Below are 22,893 nucleotides of genomic sequence, written 5' to 3'. Positions count from 1 at the left end.
GACAAAATGACAAAAAACATATAGATTGAAACCAGAGATATTTTTATTGGGAATTTTACCTGAAATATATAGTAAAGACTTGAAATACCTGATTGTAAATGTATTAACAGCGGCTAGGATTGTATTTGCTAAAAACTGGAAAAATGAGAAAACACCATCACAGGAGGAAATCATTAAGAAAATATTGGAATGTGATGAAATGAGTACCCTGTTTCTCCAACAATACGGCCTCCCCCAATAGGAAGTCCCAGCATGTTTTATAGGCATGAAATGAAATTAAGCCCCTCCCCCCAAATTAAGGCCTATATTAAAACATGTGAAATGGGGGGAATGGTGGGGGGGCTTGCCGTTAGGAAGTACTTTTGTTGCACACCCGGATATGGTGCTACCTGCATTGACCCCGATACGAAGTGCCCCACCAACACCGAGGTCAACATCCAAACCGTCGCCGCCCGCCTGAAGATGCAAGGGGGGAGGGAATTAAGTCACCCCTGAAAAGACGACCTAGCCATTTTTTCGGGGCTCAAAAAAAAATAAGTCCCGGCCTTATTATATGAGAAACACGGTAGATTGACATTTGAAATTAGAGAACAAGATGATAAACAATTTTATAAAATTTGGGATCTATTCTATCAATAGTTAGACAATAAAATATAGTAATGAAATATGTAGACTTTTAGAAAATAATAAATATATAAAGATGTATTGTTTTCTTATTATACCTACAAAATGATTCTAGGATAGATTTGGGATGATAATATGAACTGTCATAAAACAAATTAAGTAAAATATGATTATTTCGTAAAACATGAATGAATAAAAGTATAGTCAAATGATTGATTAATAATGATATTAATGTATTTAATATTTGATTGAAAATACGAGATTATATACAATGCAATTGTAATTGAAGACTACGAAATGGAAGCACAAAACAATTTGTAAACCAACCGGCACACTGTATATGTATGGAAGATGACTTGATATTTTTATGTTTTGTTTGTTTATGTTTGTTTTAAAAACCAATAATTTTTTTTTAAAAAAGAACTAGTAGTAAAAATTTTTTGAATCCCACTACTGCTAGGGACCCTTCTCTGAACTACTCAAAATTTCCGCTACCAGTTCTCCAGAACCAGTCAGAACCTGCTGAATACCACCTCTAGTGTAGCCCCAATGTCTTATACCCAAATTTAGCCAATCAGAGACAAAGGTTTGTTACCCAATGTGGGCAATGTCTTGGCAATGCCCTCCTTATCTTTGGAGAATTCTTTGTCCATGCTCTGTTGTCCATGCTTTTTGTTATCTTACAGAGCATCCCTTGCAGCCTTGTGTGTTCGTGCTCCTAGGCAGCCCTCTGCTCTGGCCCCATTTAACTGTGGAGCAGGACATTCCTGGCTAATTCCCTGCTCTGTCTTCCTTATTTACTCTCCAAGGGTGTGCCTAGCTTTGAAGCGAACAGCAGAAGTGGGAAACAATTCTTAACAAGCGAGGTTTCCAGAATTAATTCCTAATGAAAAATTCCTAACTGTAGCAAAATACCACAAGCAACTCTTAACAGAAGAAAATAGTAAAGGTAATAATAGAGTAGAGTAGAGTAGAGTAGAGTAGAGTAGAGTAGAAAATATGGAATGGAATGGAATAGAATAGAATAAAAAATATGGAATGGAATGGAATGGAATGGAATAGAAAATATGGAATGGAATGGAATGGAATAGAATAGAATAGAATAGAATAGAATAGAATAGAATAGAATAGAATAGAATAGAATAGAATAGAATAGAATAGAATAGAAAATATGGAATGGAATAGAATAGAGTAGAAAATATGGAACAGAACGGAACAGAACAGAAAAGAACAGAATAGAATAATTTTGGAGGTCTTCTAGTCCAACCTCTGCTCAGGCAGGAAACCCCACACCATTTCAGACAAATGGCTGTCCATTCTTTTCTTGAAAACCTCCAATGTTGGAGCATTCACAACACCTGGAGGCAAGTTCGTGTCACTATGTCCCTTCAGGACAGTCATTAAAATGGTTGTAAGTTGAGGACTACCTCCAACATATTTGCTTCAAATGAGTGATAGAAGGTCTTTCAGTAAGACTAACCTTTAGGCCAATATTGATGCAATCCGCATCCAGGATGTTGAATACACGTGAGGTGAGACCGTCTCCCCTATCCTGGGCCAGCCAGCACTTGCAAACAAAAGTGTATATCACACCCTTAGTTGGCACTGTGACACTGAATTCATCCAAGAGCCAGGAGCTTTCTGGAGTAGCCCCATCGTGGCCAATCTAGGAGACACAAGAACGGATTACCAACTTGGTCAAAACGAACACAGGTGAGATTCCTTAAAGATCTAACAGGAAAGAATTAAAACTGGGTCCAACTGAAAAAGAGCAAAGAATTCTACTATAGGAAAACTAGGACACCGGGCCCTAGCCAACAAAATGAAATTCAACGGAGAGAAAAGTAAGGTCTTACACTTAAGCAAGAAAAAAACAAATGTACAGGTAGAGATTAGGTGAAACCTGGGTCAATAGCAGTAACTGTGAGAGGGATCTTGGAGTCCTAGTCAGTGGTGGGACTCTACCAGTTTCCCTACCGGTTCAGTGATCGTGCACTTTGCGCGTGTGCATCTAAAATGTGCGCGTGCGCAGCTTTTCCAAACACCACCTGAGGCTTTGCCGCCCCAACCAGCTGAGAGGATAAAGAACAGAATAGTGCAGGTGTGAGTGGGAGAGCCGATCCTGCACTTTTCTCTTCTTTCTCCTGTCAGCTGATTGTCGGAGCTTTTTTTTTTTTTTTTTACTAGTGGTTTGGGGAAACCGGGCCGAACCGGTAGCATTTTACCACTGGTTCTAGTGGACAGTCACTTAAATATGAGCCAGCGGTATACGGCAGCAGCCAAAAAAGCTAATGCAGTTCTAGGTTGCGTTAACAGAGGGATAGTATCAAGATCACACGATGTATTAGTACCGCTTTATAAAGCCTTAGTAAAGCCATACCTGGAATATTGCACCTGGTTTTGGTCGCCACATTATAAAAAAAGATGTTGAGACTTTGGAAAAAGTGCAGAGAATAGAATAGAACAGGACAGGACAGGACAGAATAAGAATAGAACAGAACAGAACAGAATAGAGAATAGAATAGAACAGAATGGAGAATAGAATGGAATGGAATGGAATGGAATGGAATAGAATAGAATAGAATAGAATAGAATAGAATAGAATAGAATAGAATAGAATAGAATAGAATAGAATAGAATTCCTTATTGACTAAATGTGATTGGACATACAAGGAATTTGTCTTGGTGCATAGAGAAGAACAATAAAGATGATGAGGGGCCTGGAGGCCAAAATATATGAAGAATGATTGTAGGAATTGGGTATGTCTTGTCTAGTAAAAAGAAGGACTAAGGGGGACATGATAGCAGTATTCCAGTATTTGAGGGGCTGAAGATTTTGAATTGTCTGAAATGAGTAGGAAACTAACAGCCCCTGGTTCCTCAACTTCTACTTCTTCCTCTTCCCCATCTGGAGGACAACATTCAATACAGACAATGTTACAGCAAGAAAAAGAACAGGAAAAAGTGACCCTGCAGATGATTATGCAAGGAATTCAAAATATACAAATAAGAACAGAGAATATTGAAAAGAGAACATTGAACAAAGAACAGGGAAAACTGATGAAAAAGTGGAGAACATTCAACAAATGATGATGAAGTATGATGAGAGATTCCAAAAAATTGAAGAACAAGATAAACAAAGAGATAAGAAGATTGGAGACATTGATAGCAGATTAACTGTGGTTGAACAAGATAAAAGTGGGATGCTGGGATGGGAGATGGACAGATCAGAATTTTATCTCAGATTCCAAAACATAGAGGAAGAAAGGAGACAAAACCTAGCTGAGATAATGATAGAAATTTTGGCTGAAGCTTTGGAATTAACTAAAGAGAAGTTGATGGATGGAATAGATGAGGTTTATCGAGTCTTCACAAGATATGCAATGAGAAATAGCTTACCAAGAGAAGTTCACATTAGATTTACAAAAAAAGCCATTAAAACGCAAATACTGCAAGTGGCAAGAGAGAAAACACTGAAACATAAAGATAAGGAGATTGTGGTTCTGAAACAAGTACCCAGAAGAGTGAGAGAGATGAGAAGAGAATACCAATTTCTGACCAAAATGTTACTTAAAAAAGAGGTGAATTATAGATGGCTGATTCCAGAAGGTTTAATGTTCACATGGCAAGAACAGAGACATAGAATTGACTCAATTCAATGAGAAAGCTGAATCATTTTACACAGAATTTTTTGGAGGGAAAGAGGAAGAGGCAGAAAAAGAAATCTCACTAATTGAATTCCAAGAGGACTGCCAAAAGGGTCTCCTCCTTGAGAGTCTTAGAAGACCTCCAAGGCCCCTCCCAACTCTGTTATTCTGATAAAACCAAACAACCCGTGTGAGGGGAATGGGAAGGGAGGGAGAAAACAATAGATTTATTGTGATTTATTGTATAGAATGCCTGTACATGAGTGGAACTCTTTTGGTGTTAAAACCACGAAACTCATAATCCACACAGCACAAATTGGAAGACGCTGTTCACTTAGATTAAGGGTGTCATGGCCAGATCGATGTCACTCGTGTCGGGGGGTCACCTGTGTGGCCAAGTACTGAGGTAGGACTTCCCTCAGATCCCCCTCCCTCCCTCCCATCCTTCTTTCCTTCCTTCCCTCTTCCTTCTTCCTTCCCCTCTTCCCTTCTTTTCCTCTGTCTTTTCCTCTTTCCCTTTCTCCTTTCCTGTCCCTCTCGGATGCTCAAATGCAAAAAGGGGAAACTTTGTACTGTTTTGCTTTTAGTTTGTTTTGCTAGCCCTCTGCCAGCAAAAATGGAGCTCGGGAGGGCGATGTGTGCACCCCCCCGGGGCCCGTTTTCATCTGCGATGGCCTCCTGCAATCCTCTGTCAGTGAAAACAGAGCTCGGGGCAGCTGCATGGAGTCCTCCTGAGCTCTCTTTTCTCTAGCTGAGGCACCGCGGGCCAGTTCTTTGCTGCTTCTAGCGCAGCCCCACAGGCCAGATCTAAGCACCCCACAGGCCGCATCCAGCCTTGAGTTTGACACCCCTGGCTGAGAGTCATTATGTCATTATAAAAAAGTCATTATAAAAACGATGTTGAGACTCTAGCAAAAGTGCAGAGAAGAGCAACCAAGATGATTAGGGGACTGGAGGCTAAAACATATGAAGAACGGTTGCAGGAATTGGGCCCGGCTAGTCTAGTGAAGAGAAGGACCAGGGGAGACATGATAGCAGTCTTCCAATATTTGAGGGGCTGCCACAGGGAGGAGGAGGTCAACCTATTTTCTAAAGCACCTGAAGGCCAGACAAGGAATAATGTATGGAAACTGTTCTGACCCAAATCTGGTTCCATGAGAGTAAACACAAGACAAAGGTACCAGCACAATCTTTTACTGTTTCATTTACAAATCCTGTTTTTTCACAGATAAAAGGCTGCTTCCAACTAATTAGCTCCAATAGGAAGAGCCTTGCCAAGTTTTTGCAAGTCTGCTAAGAACAACAGATAAAGTTCCCAAACAATAAATCAAAGAGTCTCCAAATACCAACTCAGATATTCTAACGTCCACCAGTATCAAACTTCTTTGCCTTCTGCAAAGAACTCCAGTTTCTCAGCTGACTTTTATCTTCTCAGGGAAAGGCTATTATCTTCCAGCCTTACTCCCGAGTCGCAAGTGCTGCTGCAGCTGCTCTTTCCTTTGAGCAGCCCTGCATGCACGTGCACTGGGCACAGGCTCCTCAGGGTCCCCATCACTGCTGCCAGCCTCCACAATCTCCGAAGGCAGCATTCCATTCCCTGATGGTCCTGGCCCCATCCCTGCATCACATGTAGGCCCCTCATCTGAGTCCTCGTTCTTTGAGACCTCAGCCGTCCGCACCTGCTGCCAGCAAACCACAACAGAAATTGATCAAGAAGAGATTCAACCTGGAAATAAGGAGAAACTTTCTGACAGTGAGAACAATCAATGGAACAGCTTGCCCTCAGAAGTTATGGGAGCTTCATCACTGGAGGCTTTCAAGAATAGATTGGACTGCCATTTGTCAGAAATTGTGTAGGGTCTCCCACTTGGGTGGGTGGGGGGTTGGACTAGATGACCTACAAGGTCCCTTCCAACTCTGATTATCTGTTATGTTCCCACAAACTAAATCCAATCCCTCTTGAATTCTATTCTCTTCCCTAATGGTCATTTAGCTGACCATTAATTGACTGGATTGTGTATAGGTGAGATCAATACATTGTCAACTAAAAAGATACTCCTTTAGTCTTTTTAGCTGCCATAAAAAGGGAGGGGGGGAAACAAGGCATTTTTGAAATGCCTAGATAATCATCTTGGTAGTCCAAAGTTGTTGGAGCGTAAGAAGGTTATTGGAGAGCATGATGGATGACTCTTGGAGACGGATGTGTCCCATTGGAGAAGTCACATCTAGGGGGTGGGGGTGGGGGGGAGACCAGGATCAAGGGGGAAATGTATGATGTGATTTAGTATCAGCTGCACCCAGCCACGCGCCAACATGGCAACTTCTAATAAACCAATTTACTTTTCTCTGAAATGCAGCTAGAGATTTTTGATTTGAATGAGGGTGGATTTGTTGGAGCCCTCACAGCCAGCTGATACTAAATGGAAAAACTTCTAGCAGTAAATCTGTACGTCAAGCTGTCGAAATATGAATTTCACCATGCACAGTTGGACTACCTGGGATACTGAGTCTCAAATAAAGGCATAGAGATGAACCCAGCCAAAGTACAAGCCGTCCTTGGTTGGCAAGCCCCTTGCACCCACAGACAGCTACAAAGCTTTCTGGGGTTTGCAAACTTCTACCGGCAATTCATCCCCTCCTTCATGAGGATTGCCAAACTTATGATGGATCTTCTAAAGACAGGGAGCACAGAAACGACATCCCACCTGGGACAACCCCTACAGTGGGACCTAACCTGCCAAAAATCATTTGAAACACTGAAATAACTGTTTGTAAACGAACCGGTGCTGAAGCACCCTGACCTCGAACAACCCCTCGTTGTACAAGCAGACGCCAGCGACGTGGCAGTGGGAGCAGTGTTACTCCAAAGAAACGACCGAGGAAACCTACAGCTCTGCGCCTACACCTCCCGTAAACTCACAAACATAGAGAGGCGATGGGATGCATAGGAGAAAGAGGCTTTTGCAATAAGATGGGCATTGCAGATCTGGCGTCACCTGCTGGAAGGGGGCCAGAAGCCATTCAAAGTTTGGACTGACCATAAAAATCTGGAAAGCCTTAGGACCCTGTGAAAACTATCACCCAAACAAGTCCGCTGGGCCCAATATTTCAACCGATTCAACTTTGTGCTAAAACACATCCCGGGGGGAAAGAACTTTCTGGCTGACGTCCTCTCTCACATGCCCCAGTATAAATGTAAAAGGGAGAAAATTATAAATGCCATCATTCCCCCTATCCAAATAGCTGCCCAAGTAACCACCAGATGATGACGACGCGACCAATGCAACCGACCCGCAGACTACTTAGCCACAAAATTAAAAACTGAACTGCTAGCAGATCGTTGGTTCCGGGACAATCAACATATCTTAACGAAAAGAGATGACCTAACCTGGAAAGAAACAAAACTCTACGTCCCAGAATTCCTACATACTCTAGTCCTTCAGAGGAGCCACGACGCCAAACCGACAGGCCACTTCGGGTTCTTAAAAACTTTACACTTAGCTCGGAGGCAATTCTAGTGGCCTGGCATAAAGAAAGATGTGGACAGCTATGTGAAGAGTTGCACCATTTGCATTGCAATGAAAAAACCAGGAAAATCCCCCTGGATTGCTACAGATGGGGGGGTCTGTCCTGAATTTTTGACCCTGATTCCTTGGACATGATACTCTACTGTAGGGTATCCAAAAAAAAAAAAAAGACTGGGGTTATTTTGAATAATGATGCTGCAGTTTACCTCTAATGTTTGAACTGGCACAATAGATCTTAACCCTGAAAGGTTCAAAGAATAGGCAGTCCTTGACTTAAAAACATCAATTTACTGACTGTTCAATGTTGCAATGACAAGGAAAAAAGTGACTTCAGACCATTTTTCACCTTTGCAACTGTCCTCATGATCATGTGATCAAAATTCAAATTGGCAACTGGTTCATATTTATGACGGTTGCAATGTCCCGGGGTCATGTGATCATCTTTTGTGACCTTCTCAAGAGCAAAGCCAGATTCACTTAACAACCATGTTACTAAATTAATAATGGCAGTGATTCCCTTAACAAAGGTGGCAAGAAAGGTCATAAAATGGCGGCAAAACCCTCTTAACAACGGCCTTTGCTTAACCACGGAAATGTTGGGCTCAATTGCAGTTGTAAGCCAAGGACTAACTGCAGCACTCCAGCCAAATGAGCTGACAAATTGCTTGTCGTTTAGCTTCTTCTCTCAACATTCAGCATGTATCACCCTTAAGTTGCTTTGCAAGATTAATCATTGGTATATATTCTGATCGGTATAATTAGTTACCCCAATCACCTCAAGGAAACCTTCCCAGATCCGTTCTAATAAACTGTTTCTGTAAATAAGGAATGGTTGTAAATCTGTTCAAAATAAAAGTTCCTTATTAGCAAAAACACTATTGCCTTTTTCATGCCTAATGAAAAGATTACTGCTCAAGCTACCGTGTTTCCCCCCAAATAAGACCCTGTCTTATATTTTTAGCCACCGAAAAAAGGCACCAGGTCTTATTTTCGGGAGATGTCGTTCACTGACTAACCTCACTTGTGCATGTCAACACCAGCCTCCTTTTTGCTGTCAGAGGCCTTCAGGAACTTCTTCTGCAGCCGGCAAAGCTTTCCTGAAGGCCTCTGCAGCCGATAACAGAGCTCCGGATCGATCCAAAATTTTGTTATCAGCTACAGAAGACTTCAGGAAAGCCTTGCCAGACCTTGCTGGCTGCAGAAGAAATGGGCCAGCAAGGCAGGTGTCGGGGTGTGTGAGGCCTGGCTACAACTGTCCAAAGGAAAATAGTAGGGTAGCTCCACCCCACAATCCCCACCCTAGCTTAATGCTGATGCTCAAATTCTTGAACTGTGGCAGAAATAAAGCAAATAACAAATTATATATTTTGACAGTTCTGTCTCTGGAACCTGTCCTTTTTTTTCTTTGCCCGGGCTTTGTGAGTCTACCTTGAAATCACAGCATCAATAGTAGAGACCTTCAAATTTCTAGGTTCTACTATATCACATGACCTAAAATGGAACCTAACATCAAAAACGTCATCAAAAAAGCACAACAAAGAATGTTCTTTCTGCGCCAACTCAGAAAGCTCAAACTGCCCAAGGAGCTGCTGATCCAGTTCTACAGAGGAATTATTGAGTCTGTCATCTGCACCTCTGTAACTGTCTGGTTTGGTTCTGCAACCCAACAGGACAGACACAGACTTCAGAGGGTAATTAGGACTGCAGAAAAAAACAATTACTACCAACCTGCCATCCACGGAGGACCTGTATACTGCATGAGTCAAAAAGAGGGCTGTAAAAATATTTATAGACTCCTCACATCCCGGACATAAACTGTTTCAACTCCTTCCCTCAAAATGACGCTATAGAACACTGCACATCAGAACAACTAGACACAAGATCAGCTTTTTTCCCACGAACGCCATCACTCTGCTAAACAAATAATTCCCTCAACACTGTTCAACTATTTACAAAGTCTGCACTACTGTTACTGTTAATCTTCTCATCACTCTTTATCACCCATCCCCTCCCACTTGTGACTGTATGACTGTAACTTTGTCGCTTGTATCCTTACGATTTATATGGACTGTTTCCTAGTATGATTTGATTGCTTATTGTTCTCTATGACTGTCATTAAGTGTTGTACCTTATGATTCTTGAATCTTGACGAATGTATCTTTTCTGTTATGTACACTGAGAGCATTTGCACCAAGACAAATTCCTTGTGTGTCCAAGCACACTTGGCCAATAAAGAATTCTATTCTATTCTGTTCTGTTCTGTTCTGTTCTAAATGTCTTGCTTTTTTCCTAACCTATTTTATAAGAGGTGGGCAGACTGCATTGTTGTTGTTGTTTTTCAAAACTCATTATTATTATTTTTGGATCTTCTGGGTCTTGCTCTCTGCCACTAAATGACAGCAACACAGTTTCCTGCCATTCTGAGTTACCAAATACAGGAAAATTTGTACTGTAAGCTAAAGCTAAAATACAACTAATGCATTTGAAGGATGAAAAAAATAGGGGAAAGAAAAGTCCATGGGGAAATGGAACACAGGCAGTCCTCAACGTATGACCTCAATTGAGCCCAAAATTTATGTTGCTAAACGAGATGTTTGATAAGTGAATTTTGCCCCATTTTACAACCTTTCTTGCCACAGTTGTCATTGCCGTGGTTAAGTTAGTAACACGGTTGTTGAGTGAATCTGGCTTCCCTAGGTCAGAAGGACACAAAAGGGGGACCACATGAGCCCAGATCACCTGAAACCATCGTAAATATGAGTCAGTTGCCAAGCCTCTGAATTTTCATCACAGGAGCATGGCAATGCTGCAATAGTCATAATAGCAATACAATAGCAAATTTATATACTGCTTCACAGTGCTTTACAGCCCACTCTAAGCAGCTTACGGAGTTAGTCTATTGTCCCCCAACCATCTGGGTCCTCATTTTACTGACCTTGGAAGGATGGAAGCTGAGTCAACCTTGAGCTGGTGAGGATCGAACTCCTGGCAGTGAGCTAACCTGCAGTACTGCATTCTCACCACTGTGCCACCCTGACTCCTTCCTCCCTCCCTCCCTCCCTCCCTTCCTTCTTTCACAATAGCACTTAGACTTATATACCACTTCACAATCCTCTCTAAGCGGTTTACAGAGTCAGCCTCTTGCCCCCAACAATCTGGGTCCTCATTTTACCCACCTCGGAAGGGTGGAAGGCTGAGTCAACCTTGAGCCGGTCAGGATCAAACTGCCAAACTGCCAGCAGCTGGCAGTCAGCAGAAGTAGCCTGCAATACTGCCTTCTAACCACTGCGCCACCAAGGCTCTTAAAGTGTGAAAAATGGCCCTTTAAGTCACGTTTTTCATTTACCGTTGTCACTTCAAGCAGTCCTTAAACGAATGGTTATAAGTTGAGGACTATCTGTATCGTTCTGCGGCACACTAAATGGTAAGTATAAAGATGGAAAAAAAAAATAGCACAGTTTGGTTTTAAGCTCAGCAGCCTGGTTTTATTTTACTTCCTGCTATTTTTAGAAATGGTGAGATCTTAGCATGCCCTAGATTCTGGAAGTCAGTATCCCAAAAGTCCTTCATTTTGACTAAGTGACCCAAAAGAACAGGTTGAGGTCTGCATTGAGACAGAACTCTTGAAAGCTTTTACGGTGGACTTTCCAGACCTAAATCTTTCCACCAAGCTGGATAAATTATATTTTACACAGAAGGTTCAACCTTCATGTTCCTTGCCATCAAAGAAGTCACTAATCCACGTTGAATAATATCAAACTTTGGGGCTGAATCGCTTGTTAGTCTGAAAAGGCTCACACGTCAAACTCCTGTCAGCTAACACAAGAAAGCGTTAACATTCTCCCCTTGGGTTTTAATAATGAAATATATTTACATGTAAACCAAAATCTGTTTTATTTTATTTGTTTTTTGCTAACCCTGTTTAGCCTTGTCAGGCTGTAAAACAGTCAGGCACAGTTTAAATTAAATTGAAGGGAAGTGTACTTTTTCTGGGTCTGAGGATTAGGTAAGGCAAAACGCAGTTCTGCTGTTCTAAATCCTGCCTCCCAAAGATGCACCTAATTGGTAAAGGAATGGGAATTTGTGTTTAAGGATGAGTTGTGGTTATATAACACAGGCAGAGTCTATTTCTTAAATTCCCAGGAAGGAGGAGGAGGAAGAGAAGGAGGAGGAGGAAGAGGAGGAGGAAAGAGGAAGAGGAGGAAGAGGAGGAGGAAGAATAAGAAGGGGGAGAAGAGGAGGAGAGGAGGAGAAGAAGAAGAGGAGGAGCAGGAAGGGGAGGAGGAGAGGAAGAGGAGGAAGAATAAGGAGAAGAGGAGGAGCAGGAGGAGGGAACAGATGGAGGAGGAGGAGCAGGAAAGAGCAGGAAGAGGAGGAGAGAAAGAGGAAGAAGAGGAGGAAGAGGAGGAGGAAGAATAGGAAGAAGGAGGAGGAGGAGGAGGAAGAATAGGAAGGAGGAGGAGAGGAGGAGGAGAGGAGGAGGAGAAGAAGAGGAGGAGGAGGAGGAAGAGATAATGCTAGAAGGGCATGTATCTTTTCTGAACCATGGGGATACTGCAATGGGCATAAGTGTGAAAAGTCATAAGTTACTTTTTTCAGTACCGTAGTAATTTTGAACGGTCACTAAAGAAATAGTTTTAAGTCACGAACTCCCCGTATGTTGCCATCTACTGCAGGGGCTCCCAAACCACGGGCCATGGGCTACTATAGGGGTGTGACCTGTTTGAAACCGGGCAGTGCAAGCGATACACGCGCAAAACTCTACTCTTGTGCTAGTGCAAGAAGCTACACTCTCACAAGCGTTGGGCCCTTGCGTTTGTGTGAGAGGAGGGAGCTTGTGCTGGCATGCAAAAGCTCCATTCACGCTTGTGAGCCTGCCACACCAATACTCCCCACCCTGGCAGGCCAGGCCACCAAAGGCAGTGGTGGGATTCAAATTTTTTTACTACTGGTTCTGTGGGCGTGGCTTGGTGGGCATGGCAGGGGAAGGATACTGCAAAATCCCCATTCCCTCCTCACTCCTGGGGGAAGGTTACTGCAAAATCCCCATTCTCTCCCCACCCCACTAACCTGCTTTCCAGCTCCGTTCTCCTGTGCAGGGCAACCAAAGAAGACCCAGCCAATCAGCTGGGACTCGGGGGGGCGGAGAATAGATAGGGGCGGGGCCAGTCAGAGGTGGGATTTGCCGGTTCTCCGAACTACTCAAAATGTCTGCTACCGGTTCTCCAGAACTGGTCAGAACCGGCTGAATTACCACCTCTGCACCAAGGGTGAAAGGTTGGGAACTGTTGGTCTACTATCTAAGGATAAGTTTTGGAAGAAACCAATATTAAGTGGCGCCTTTCTTTCACGAGCAGCTTTACTGATTATCATTGAAGGACACACAATATTCTCTGGCCCAAAAAGTGCACATTTGTGTTTCTGGGTGCACACTCTGTTCAGGGAAGCATGCTATGAAGTTTAGGTGGGATCAGGCCCTGGACTCAATTTGAATTAAATTATTAATTACTACATTTAGGTTAATGGGGGTAATTAGATCACTCCCCGTGCATTTGATAATTGCTACATTCTTTTGTGTAAAATATGATTATTTAATGGTAATTTGTGGATTGATTCAGAGCAATGCCTTCAAGGTTTGGGAGGAGGGCGAGTGTCTCCAATTATGGACCATTGCAACAAACCGTCTTGAGAAAAAGACGAATGTGAGCTTCGAGATGAGGCAAGAGACGGTTTGTGTAAAGGATGTCCTTCCAACCATTTGGTACATAAATATTCCTGCCCTGATCAGTGCACATTGCTTATGAGCTGTGATTAATGCCCTCCTGTAAGAGGTGTCTCAAGAGAAGCTGTGAAAACGATTTCCATGTTGAGCAAGAAAATTATACAGGGAGCATTTCTCACTGTGGGCCATTTACGAAATTTTTGTCAAAGGTTCCTCTCCCCCCCCCACCAAAACAACAACAACAAAAAGAAAGAAAATGAAAAAAAAGAATGATGGAAGGAGCAGTGCATCATGCGAAACACACACCCAGCAGCAAAATAATTTCTGGCAAGCCATTAAAGGGCTTGTATCAAACACTTTATAGCAGTGATTCTCAACTTGGCAACTTTGTGAGGACTTCAACTTCCAGAATTCCCCGACCAGCCAGTTCTGGGGATTTCTGGGAGTTGAAGTCCACACATCTTAAAGTTGCCAAGTTGAGAAATACTAGATTATACTGTAAACTGGCTTTCCCTAATCTCCGTATGATTTGGGATAACAAACCCTCAGGATTCTCTTTTGGATCCACACATTTGGAATACTGGCCACACTTGGAATACTGCATTCAGTTTTGGTCGCCATGATGTAAAAGAGATGTTGAGACTCTAGAAAGCATGCAGAGAAGAGCAACAAAGATGATTAGGGGACTGGAGGCTTAAACGTATGAGGAGGAATGGTTGTAGGAATTGTGGGTATGTCTCGTCTAATGAAAAGAAGGACTAGGGGAGACATGATAGCAGTGTTCCGATATCTCAGGGGCTGCCACAAAGAAGAGGGAGTCAATCTATTCTCCAAAGCACCTGAAGGCAGGACAAGAAGCAATGGATGGAAACTAATCAAGGAGAGAACCAACCTAGAACTAAGGAGAAATTTCCTGACAGTTAGAACAATTCATCAGTGGAACAACTTGCCTCCAGAAATTGTGGGTGCTCCAACACTGGAAGTTTTTAAAAAGATGTTGGATAACCATTTGTCTGAAGTGGTGTAGGGTTTCCTGCCTAGGCAGGGGGCTGGATTAGAAGACCTCCAATGTCCCTTCCAATTCTGTTATTCTATTCTATTCTATTCTATTCTATTCTATTCTATTCTATTCTACTCTATCTATTCTACTCTATTCTACTCTACTACCTTCTACTCTATTCTATTCTATTCCTATTCCTATTCTATTCTATTCTATGTACTGAGAACATTTGCACCGATTCCTTGTGTGTCTCACACTTGGCCAATCAAGAATTCTATTCTCTTATCTATCTATTATCTATCTATCTATCTATCTATTCTATCTATCTATCTATCTATCTATCTATCTATCTATCTATCTATCTATCTATCTCTGTCATCTCTCTCTCCATCCATCCATAATTTCATCTGTCTGTGTCTGACTGTCTCTGACAAATCTCCTGTCTCTCTCTCTGTCTCTATCTCTCTATCTATCTATCTATCTATCTATCTATCATCTATCTATCTATCTATCTATCTATCTATCTATCTCTCTCTCTATCCATCTCTCTCCTAGCCACTATGTCCCTTGCTCGACAAAATAATGAAACAAAAAAAAAATACTCAAAAATATAGACCACCCACAACTTCTGGAGGCCTGCAATTTCTCTGCCTCTTTTTAAGCAAAGCTGAGCTTAAGGATCTAACTCAGGGATGTCAAACTCAATTTCATTGAGGGCCACATCAGGGTTGTGTTTGATCTTGAGGGCCTGGCCGGGATGGGAATAGCCAGCTGGACATCACTTGTGTGTGGGGCGCAGTTTTCTGCCAGTGAAAATGGGCCACATGCGGCTCTCCCAAGCTCCATTTTAGCTAACAAATAACAGATAACAGATAATCAGAGTTGGAAGGGACCTTATAGATCATCTAGTCCAGCCCCCTGCCCCAGTGGGAGACCCTACACCATTTCTGACAAATGGCAGTCCAATTTCTTCTTGAAAGTCTCAAGTGATGCCGCTCCCACAACTTCCGAGGGCAACTTCTGTTCCGTGGGTTGATTGTTCTCACTGTCAGAAAGTTTCTCCTTATTTCCAGGTTGAATCTCTCCTTCATCAGTTTCCATCCATTGTTCTTTGCCTGGCCTTCAGGTGCCTTGGAAAATAGCTTGACTCCCTTCCTCCTCTCTGTGGCAGCTCCTCAAATATTGGAAGACTGCTATCCTGTCTCCCCTGGTCCTTCTCTTCTCTTCACCAGACTAGCCAGGCCTAGTTCCTGCAACAGTTCATCGTATGTTATTTAGCCTCTAGTCCCCTGATCATCCTGGTTGCTCTTCTCTGCACTTTTTCTAGAGCCTCAATATCTTTTTTATTGTGTGGTGACCAAAACGGGACGAAGTACTCTCGGTGTGGCCTTACTAAGGCTTTATAGAGTGGTATTAGTACCTCATTTGATCTTGATTGCATCCCTCTGTTAATGACTCCCTGCTGCCAGGGAGGCCTTCCCGAGCTCTGTTTTTGCTGGCAGAGGCGCCGTAGGCCAATCCTTCGCTGCTTCCAAGGTGGCCCCGCAGGCCAGATCTAAGCACCCCGTGGGCTGGATCCGGCCTATGGGCCTTGAGTTTGACATCCCTGAGCCAACTGATCACTCTTTCAAACCTCACTTGTCAGCCGTATGGCCCACCTTAATTTTTTTGATTTCACCAACATCTATTCCCATCACAGAGAATTTCTCCACAGAAGATGCTGCAAATTGGTTCTTTTCTTCCGGGAGATCAAGCCACATGTGGCCGGTACAGTTTTCCTGAGGACCAATGACGATTAGGAAAACTCGGCTGCTGGTACTTGAGTCGTATTCTTTCCCGGTGGTGAGGACGACGTGGTAAGGAATGACTGAAAACAAAGACAACCACGTTAGGCAAATGAGATTGACGCAGAGCTTACAGAGGCCTCCATTTTAAGTGACACTAAAGGATGTTAGGCCCCAAGGTGGTAGAGATAGTCCTCAATTAACAGCCATTCGTTTAGTGACCATTACAACAGCACTGAAAAAAGTGGCTGATGACCGTTTTTCACTTATGACCCCGGTTGTAGCATCCCCGTGGTCATGTGATCAAAATTGGCAACTGGTTCATATTTTATGAGGGTTGCAAGCAGGTCCAGGGTTGTATGATCCCCTTTGGTGGCCTTCTCACGAGCAAAGTCAATGAAGAAGCCAGATTCGCTTAACAACCGTGTTACTAACATAGTGACTGCTGTGATTCCCTTAATCACTGTGGCGAGAACACTTCTGGCACTGTTAAATATTTAACCTTCTGGCAGCCACACTTGCTGGAGACCAATAGTGTGGCTTCCTTCCGTTTTGTGGTTAAAGCACAGACAAAAGCTATAGGATTGATCCCAACATAGGAAACAAAAAAAAAAATGGCAGGAAACCACAGGTCTGCTCACATTATTGTTACCTCTTCCATGTTTTGGAAATGTTGTGGCATTTATTTTGTCCTCCCCAATCATGTTTAGCATAGCCTGAAGCTATTAAAATCAGAATGGGACAATTTGCCATGGCCAACTCGCCTAGTCATGGCCAAGTCCATGTAGGACAACTCTCCACAGGATGATTTAATGATTCAATTTAATTATTTAAAATAAATTTAAAAATATTTTAATTTTTTTCATTCACGTTTCATTTTGGCCCTCCTTTTGCATCCTTTCTTTAATGATTCTATCCCACCATTCCTTTGATAATAAGTGTAACTCTTGTCCTTCAGTGAGATGTCCCATGGCAAGCTGGCCATGGTGAGTTGTCTGTGGCCAGTTGGCCATGGTGAGTTGGCTGTGGCCAATTGGCCATGGTGAGTTGGCTGAGGCCAATTGGCCATGATGAGTTGGCTGTGATAAGTTGGCCATGGTGAGTTGGCTGAGCCCAATTGGCCATGGTGAGTTGGCTGTGTGGCAAGTTGGCCATGGTGAGTTGGCTGTGGCAAATTGGCCACAGTGAGTTGGCTGAGGCCAATTGGCCATGGTGAGTTGGCTGTGATAAGTTGGCCATGGTGAGTTGGCTGAGCCCAATTGGCCATGATGAGTTGGCTGTAGTGAGTTGGCCATGGTGAGTTGGCTGTGGTGAATTGTCAAAGACCTACTAAAATGTGTGTGAAACAGTCTAGACTAGTGTTTTCAAACTTGGTAACTTTAAGATATGTGTCTGTGGAGGTTCTTAGTCATCCAGATCATGGTTGTCCTAAAGATGCTTTTTTCAAGAAGCAACTGGACTTTCTGTTTTTTTCTTTGAAGTCGTTTTGCTTCTCATCCAAGAAGCTTCTTCAGCTCTGACTAGATGGTGGGGAATAGAAGGATTTATATTCCTTGCAGACAGCTGATCATTTGCATTCTTTTAAAAGAGTCACTGAGACCACTTGGAGGTCTATCTGTGTCCTCAGGGTCACCTGAGTAGTGCAAATGGAAGCATTCTTGGAATTGCTTTGTCCATATTTTGGACAGAGAGGACCACTGGTTTGAAAGAAGGGTTAAAGAGGCCATCTATGTCAAAATTGAACAGCCCTCTCTCAACAGAGGGGCAGGGATATGACACCATCCATCTCCAGTCTACAACACAGCAGCTCCAAGAAGGTTCCAAACCCATTTGCACCACTCAGGTGACCCTGAGGACACAGACAGACCTCCAAGTGGCCTCAACAACTCTCTAAAAGAATGTAAATGACCAGCTGTCCTAAAGGAGTACAAATCCTTCCATTCCCTACCATCCAGTCAGAGCTGAAGAAGCTTCTTGGATGAGAAGCAAAAGGTCTTCAAAGAAAAACAAGAAAGTTTAAGATGTGTGGATTTCCACTCTTGTAATTCTCCAGCCAGCATGCCAAGTTTAAAAAGGCACTGATCTAGACATAAATCCATAACTTCAGCAAGATACAATAAAGAGATTTTGTTGAGTCTGGGTACAAGCCTGGAATGGTCTTATATCCTGCTTTCTCCACACAGTATTACTTTCTTACGTGACCCATCAAGCGCAGAGCTGTTGGTCTTCTTGTCCTTTAGATTGGCATTGTTGTCTCGGTTCAGGGATGCGTTTTCTACGCTCAGGCAGTCAGGATCATAGTTCTAATAAGAGAGCACAAATATATGAAGGAACACCAATGCTTGCATCTGTTTTCTTCCTGAGTCAGGAGATATTTCCCACCTCCAGATAATATTATTGCTGAATTTATTTTGGGGGGACTGGAAGGAAATTCTGGTTCAAAATCTCATTCAGCCACAGGCTTTAGTAATACTATTTTAGTAATACTATTTTAGTCATAAATTTGCAGATGATACAACAGTGGTGGGACTCATCTCTGGGAGGGATGAGTCTGCCTACCGAGATGAGGTGGACCAGTTGCTTTCATGGTGTGGAGACAATAACTTGGTCCTCAACACCAATAAGACCAAGGAGCTGATAGTGGACTATAGAAGGAACAGATCAGATATCCATCCCTTGCTTATCAATAGAGACTGAGTGGAGCAGGTAGACAGTTTTAAGTTTCATAAAAGAGGATCTGACCTGGGTTGCTCACATTGCAGCCCTGGTCAAAAGGGCCCAGCAGAGATTATACTACCTGAGACTTCTCAGGAAACAACAACTGAATGAAAAACTGCTGGTGACCTTCTACCGCTGCACCACAGAGAGTATCTTAACTCACTGCACCTCTGTATGGTTTGCCAATTGCACAGGGGCAGATAGTACAGCACTCCAGAGGGTTAAAGTCATTGCCCAGAGGATCATGGGTTGCTCTCTCCCCTCTTTGGAAGAGCTTTATAGCTCCTACTGCCTTAAGAAAGTTCAGAACATTCTCAAAGATCCATTTCATCCTGGGAACCCTTTTTTTGAACTATTACCATCTGGCAGACAGTACAGGAGAATAATAAAAACAAGGACAAATAGACTGAAAAACAGCTTCTATCCCAGGGCAGTAGCTCTTTTGAATTCTGCTGTATAGTGCAGTGTTAGTGCGGTGTTGGGAGTTTTCGGTTCAATGTGTGGAAGGTGAAGGATGTGTATTTGTTTTTATTTTCATGGTCATGGTCATGATTTGCACTGAAGATGGTGTTTGATTTCGTTGTACGAGGTGCAATGAAAATAAAGTAAAGTAAAGTAAACTTTACAAAGTTACCTTAAACAATTTCCCCCCTTCCTCTCTGCATCTCCTGAGCCTCTTTCACAGATTTTTTGGGATGATAATTGGATTAATTCTACAGCTGTTACCTGAATACCTTGGATGGATAGGATATGACAGTTAAAGACCCTCTTGATTTTTTTAAAATCAAATATGCAGTGCCAAAGACAGAATAACAGAGTTGGAAGGGAAGTTGGAGGTCTTCTAGACCAACCCACCACCCAAGCAGGAAACCATATTTCATTTCAGACAAATGGCTCTCCAATCTCTTCTGAAAATCCCCCAGTGTTGGAGCACTTACAACTACCGAAGGCAAACCGTTCCATGCTTGAATTTTCTCATTTTTCAGGAGATTTCTCCTCATTACTGGATTCATTCTCTCCTTGATTAGTTTCCATCCATTACTTCTTGTCCTGCCTTCAGGTGTTTTGGAGAATAGTTTGACTCCCTCTTCTTTGTGGCAGCCCCTGAGATATTGGAAGACCGCTCTCATGCCCCCCCTAGTCCTTTCATTACACTAGACATATCCAATTCCTGCAAGTGTTCTTCATATGTTTTAAACTCCATAATCATCTTTGTTCTTCTCTTCATTCTTTGTAAAGTCTCAACCTCTTTGTTATATCGTGGTGACCAAAAATGGATACAGTATTCAAATTGTGGTCTCACTAAGGCTTTATAAAGCAGTACTAATACTTTACGTTATCTTTAGTCTATCCCTCTGTTAATGCAGCCTGAGACTGTGTTGGGTTTTTTTTGGCAGCTGAGGTACACTGCTATCTCATATTTAAGTGATTTACTACAAGGACTCCAAAATCCCTCTCACAGTTATTGGAAAGACTAGAGATCATGGATACTCAGCTATTAGCAGTGTGCCTTTTAATAGAGTAGTATTTTGTATCTGATTACATCTATTATGGGAATCCCTTAGTGACTGAGCAAGCCTCCTTCATGGCAGCCATTTTGTTAAAATACTTACGACATGATGCGGTGCCATCAAATCAGTTGTGGAGACAAAATACAGGTATTCCTCAACTTACAACCCCAATTGGTTGTAAGTTGAGGAATGCCTGTATTTTACAAACATCTAGTTGTAAATGTTCAGAAGAATAACCCACATTACGTATCTGATATTAGCACAGTTGAGAAAGTCCAGAAATATTTCACAAGAAGAGTTCTCCACTCCTCTACTCGTTGTAGAATACCTTATGCCACCAGACTTGAAATTCTAGACCTAGAAAACCTTGAATTATGCCGTCTTTGGTCTGATCTAAGTATGGTACATAAAATCATACATTGCAATGACTTACCTGTCAATGAATACTTCAGCTTCAACCATAACAACACAAGAGCACACAATAGATACAAACTCAAGGTTAACCGCACCAAACTTGATTGCAGGAAATACGACATCAGCAACAGAGTGGTCAATGTCTGGCATACTCTACCTGACTCTGTGGTTTCTTCCCCAAACCTCAAAAACTTTAACCTTAGACTGTCTACTATTGACCTCACCCCTTTCCTAAGAGGTCTGTAGGGGGTGTGCATAAGTGCACCAACGTGCCTACCGTCCCTGTCCTATTGTTTCTTTTATTTTTCTTATATGTACCCATTTCATGTATTCATAACTATGTATATACTTATACCTATTATCTTGTAAGCGATTGACAAATCAAAATAAATTAATAAAATAAATTAATTAATTTTCTTCTGAGAGAGATTGATCATGTCACAATTGAGCCCAACATTTCTGTGGGCTAAGCGAGATATTTGTGAAGTGAATTCTGCCCCATTTCAGGACATGAATCACTGCAATTGTTAAATTAGTGATTTAAGTGAATTTAAATTGTTAAGTGAATCTGGCTTATTCACTGACTTGGCGTGTGGGAAGGATGCAAAAGGTGATCATATGACCCTGAGAGATGGCAACCGTCATAAAGATGAGCCAGTTGTCAAGCATCTGAATTACGATCACTCAACCATGGGAAAGCTGCAACGGCCGTAAGTGTGAAAAATGATCATAATCCACTTTTTTCAGGGCCGTTGTCACTTTGAATGGTCCCTAAATGAATTGTTGTAAGTTGAGGAGTGCCTGTACATAAATATACTATGTTGCCTATCCATATGGTTCTCTTGATAAAAACTGGAGTGGTCTACTACTGTCTTTTATCACATGATGTAAAATGATTCCTTAAAATTAATGGATGGAAACTGAAGAAGGAGAGATTTAACCTGGAAATAAGGAGAAACTTTCTGAGACAGAGAACAATCAACCGATGGAACAGAAGTTGCCCTCAGAAGTTATGGGAGCTTCATCACTTGAGGCTTTCAAGAAGAGATTGGACTGCCATTTGTCAGAAATGGTGTTGGGTCTCCTGTTTGGGTGGAGGGTTGGACTAGATGACCTACAAGGTCCCTTCTAACTCTGTTAATCTGTTAAAATATTGCTATAATGTCGTCCCTAGTTCTTTTTTTCATTAGACTAGATATACCCAATACCTCCATATGTTCTAGCCTCCAGCCCCCTAATCATCTTTGTTATTTCTGTCATAATTCTGTGCTGCAATGGGTAGGTACTCATTTACTATACGGGCAATTGAGAAAGAAAGAGATGACAATAATCTATTTCTATGGTTTGAATTGATTTCCTTTTTGCCTTGATGAAAGTGACAATGCTGCCATAAAATATGGCTACAATAAAGAGAACAATGAAGGCTGCCACAGAGAGGAAGGGGTCCAGCTATTTTCCAAAGCACCTGAAGGCCAGACATGGAATTAATGGATGGAAACTGATCAAGGAGAGATTCAACCTGGAAATAAGGAGAAACTTTCTGATAGGGAGAACAATCAACAGAAGTTGCCCTCTGAAGTTGTGGGAGCTTCATCACTTGAGACTTTCAAGAAGAGATTGAGCTGCCATTTGTCAGAAATGGTGTAGGGTCTCCCTCTTGAGCAGGGGGTTGGACAAGATGACCTTCAAGGTCCCTTCCAACTCTGATTATCTGTTATCTGTTAATATGGTCATCGTCCACCAACATTTTCCTCTGTTGCTGCTGTCCTATATAGTCTATATATGCTAGTCTTAGCTGGACAGTTCACACCTTCACACCTTGGTAATTGTTTTGGGAATGTACACTCTTCAAGTACGCTCCCAATTTTTTATTCCACCATGATGAGGTAGCACGGCAGAATCTGAGGGGACATAGAATATATACTTTCCAAATTTCAATATTTATG

General features: G+C 42.3%; 1 protein-coding gene across 1 annotated transcript in view; it reads right to left on the bottom strand.

The window, feature by feature from the left end:
- Positions 1–22,893, bottom strand: part of LOXHD1 (lipoxygenase homology PLAT domains 1) — a 238,550-nt gene that overhangs the window by 47,101 nt on the left and 168,556 nt on the right. The window contains exons 32-34 of the mRNA XM_087953943.1: positions 18,502–18,607; positions 16,179–16,387; positions 2,105–2,290 (exon numbers count right to left, since the gene is read on the bottom strand). Of these exons, the coding sequence (XP_087810069.1) occupies positions 2,105–2,290; positions 16,179–16,387; positions 18,502–18,607 (501 nt within the window). The remainder of the gene's footprint in view (positions 1–2,104; positions 2,291–16,178; positions 16,388–18,501; positions 18,608–22,893) is intronic.

Source organism: Notechis scutatus, chromosome 2 (genome assembly GCF_049901735.1).
Source record: "Notechis scutatus isolate UNSWTSFEM ecotype Mainland chromosome 2, rNotScu1.2, whole genome shotgun sequence".
Classification (NCBI taxonomy): Eukaryota; Metazoa; Chordata; class Lepidosauria; order Squamata; family Elapidae; genus Notechis; species Notechis scutatus.
The sequence above is the reverse complement of the archived record's forward strand: the minus strand, read 5'-3'. Positions and strand labels throughout refer to the sequence as shown.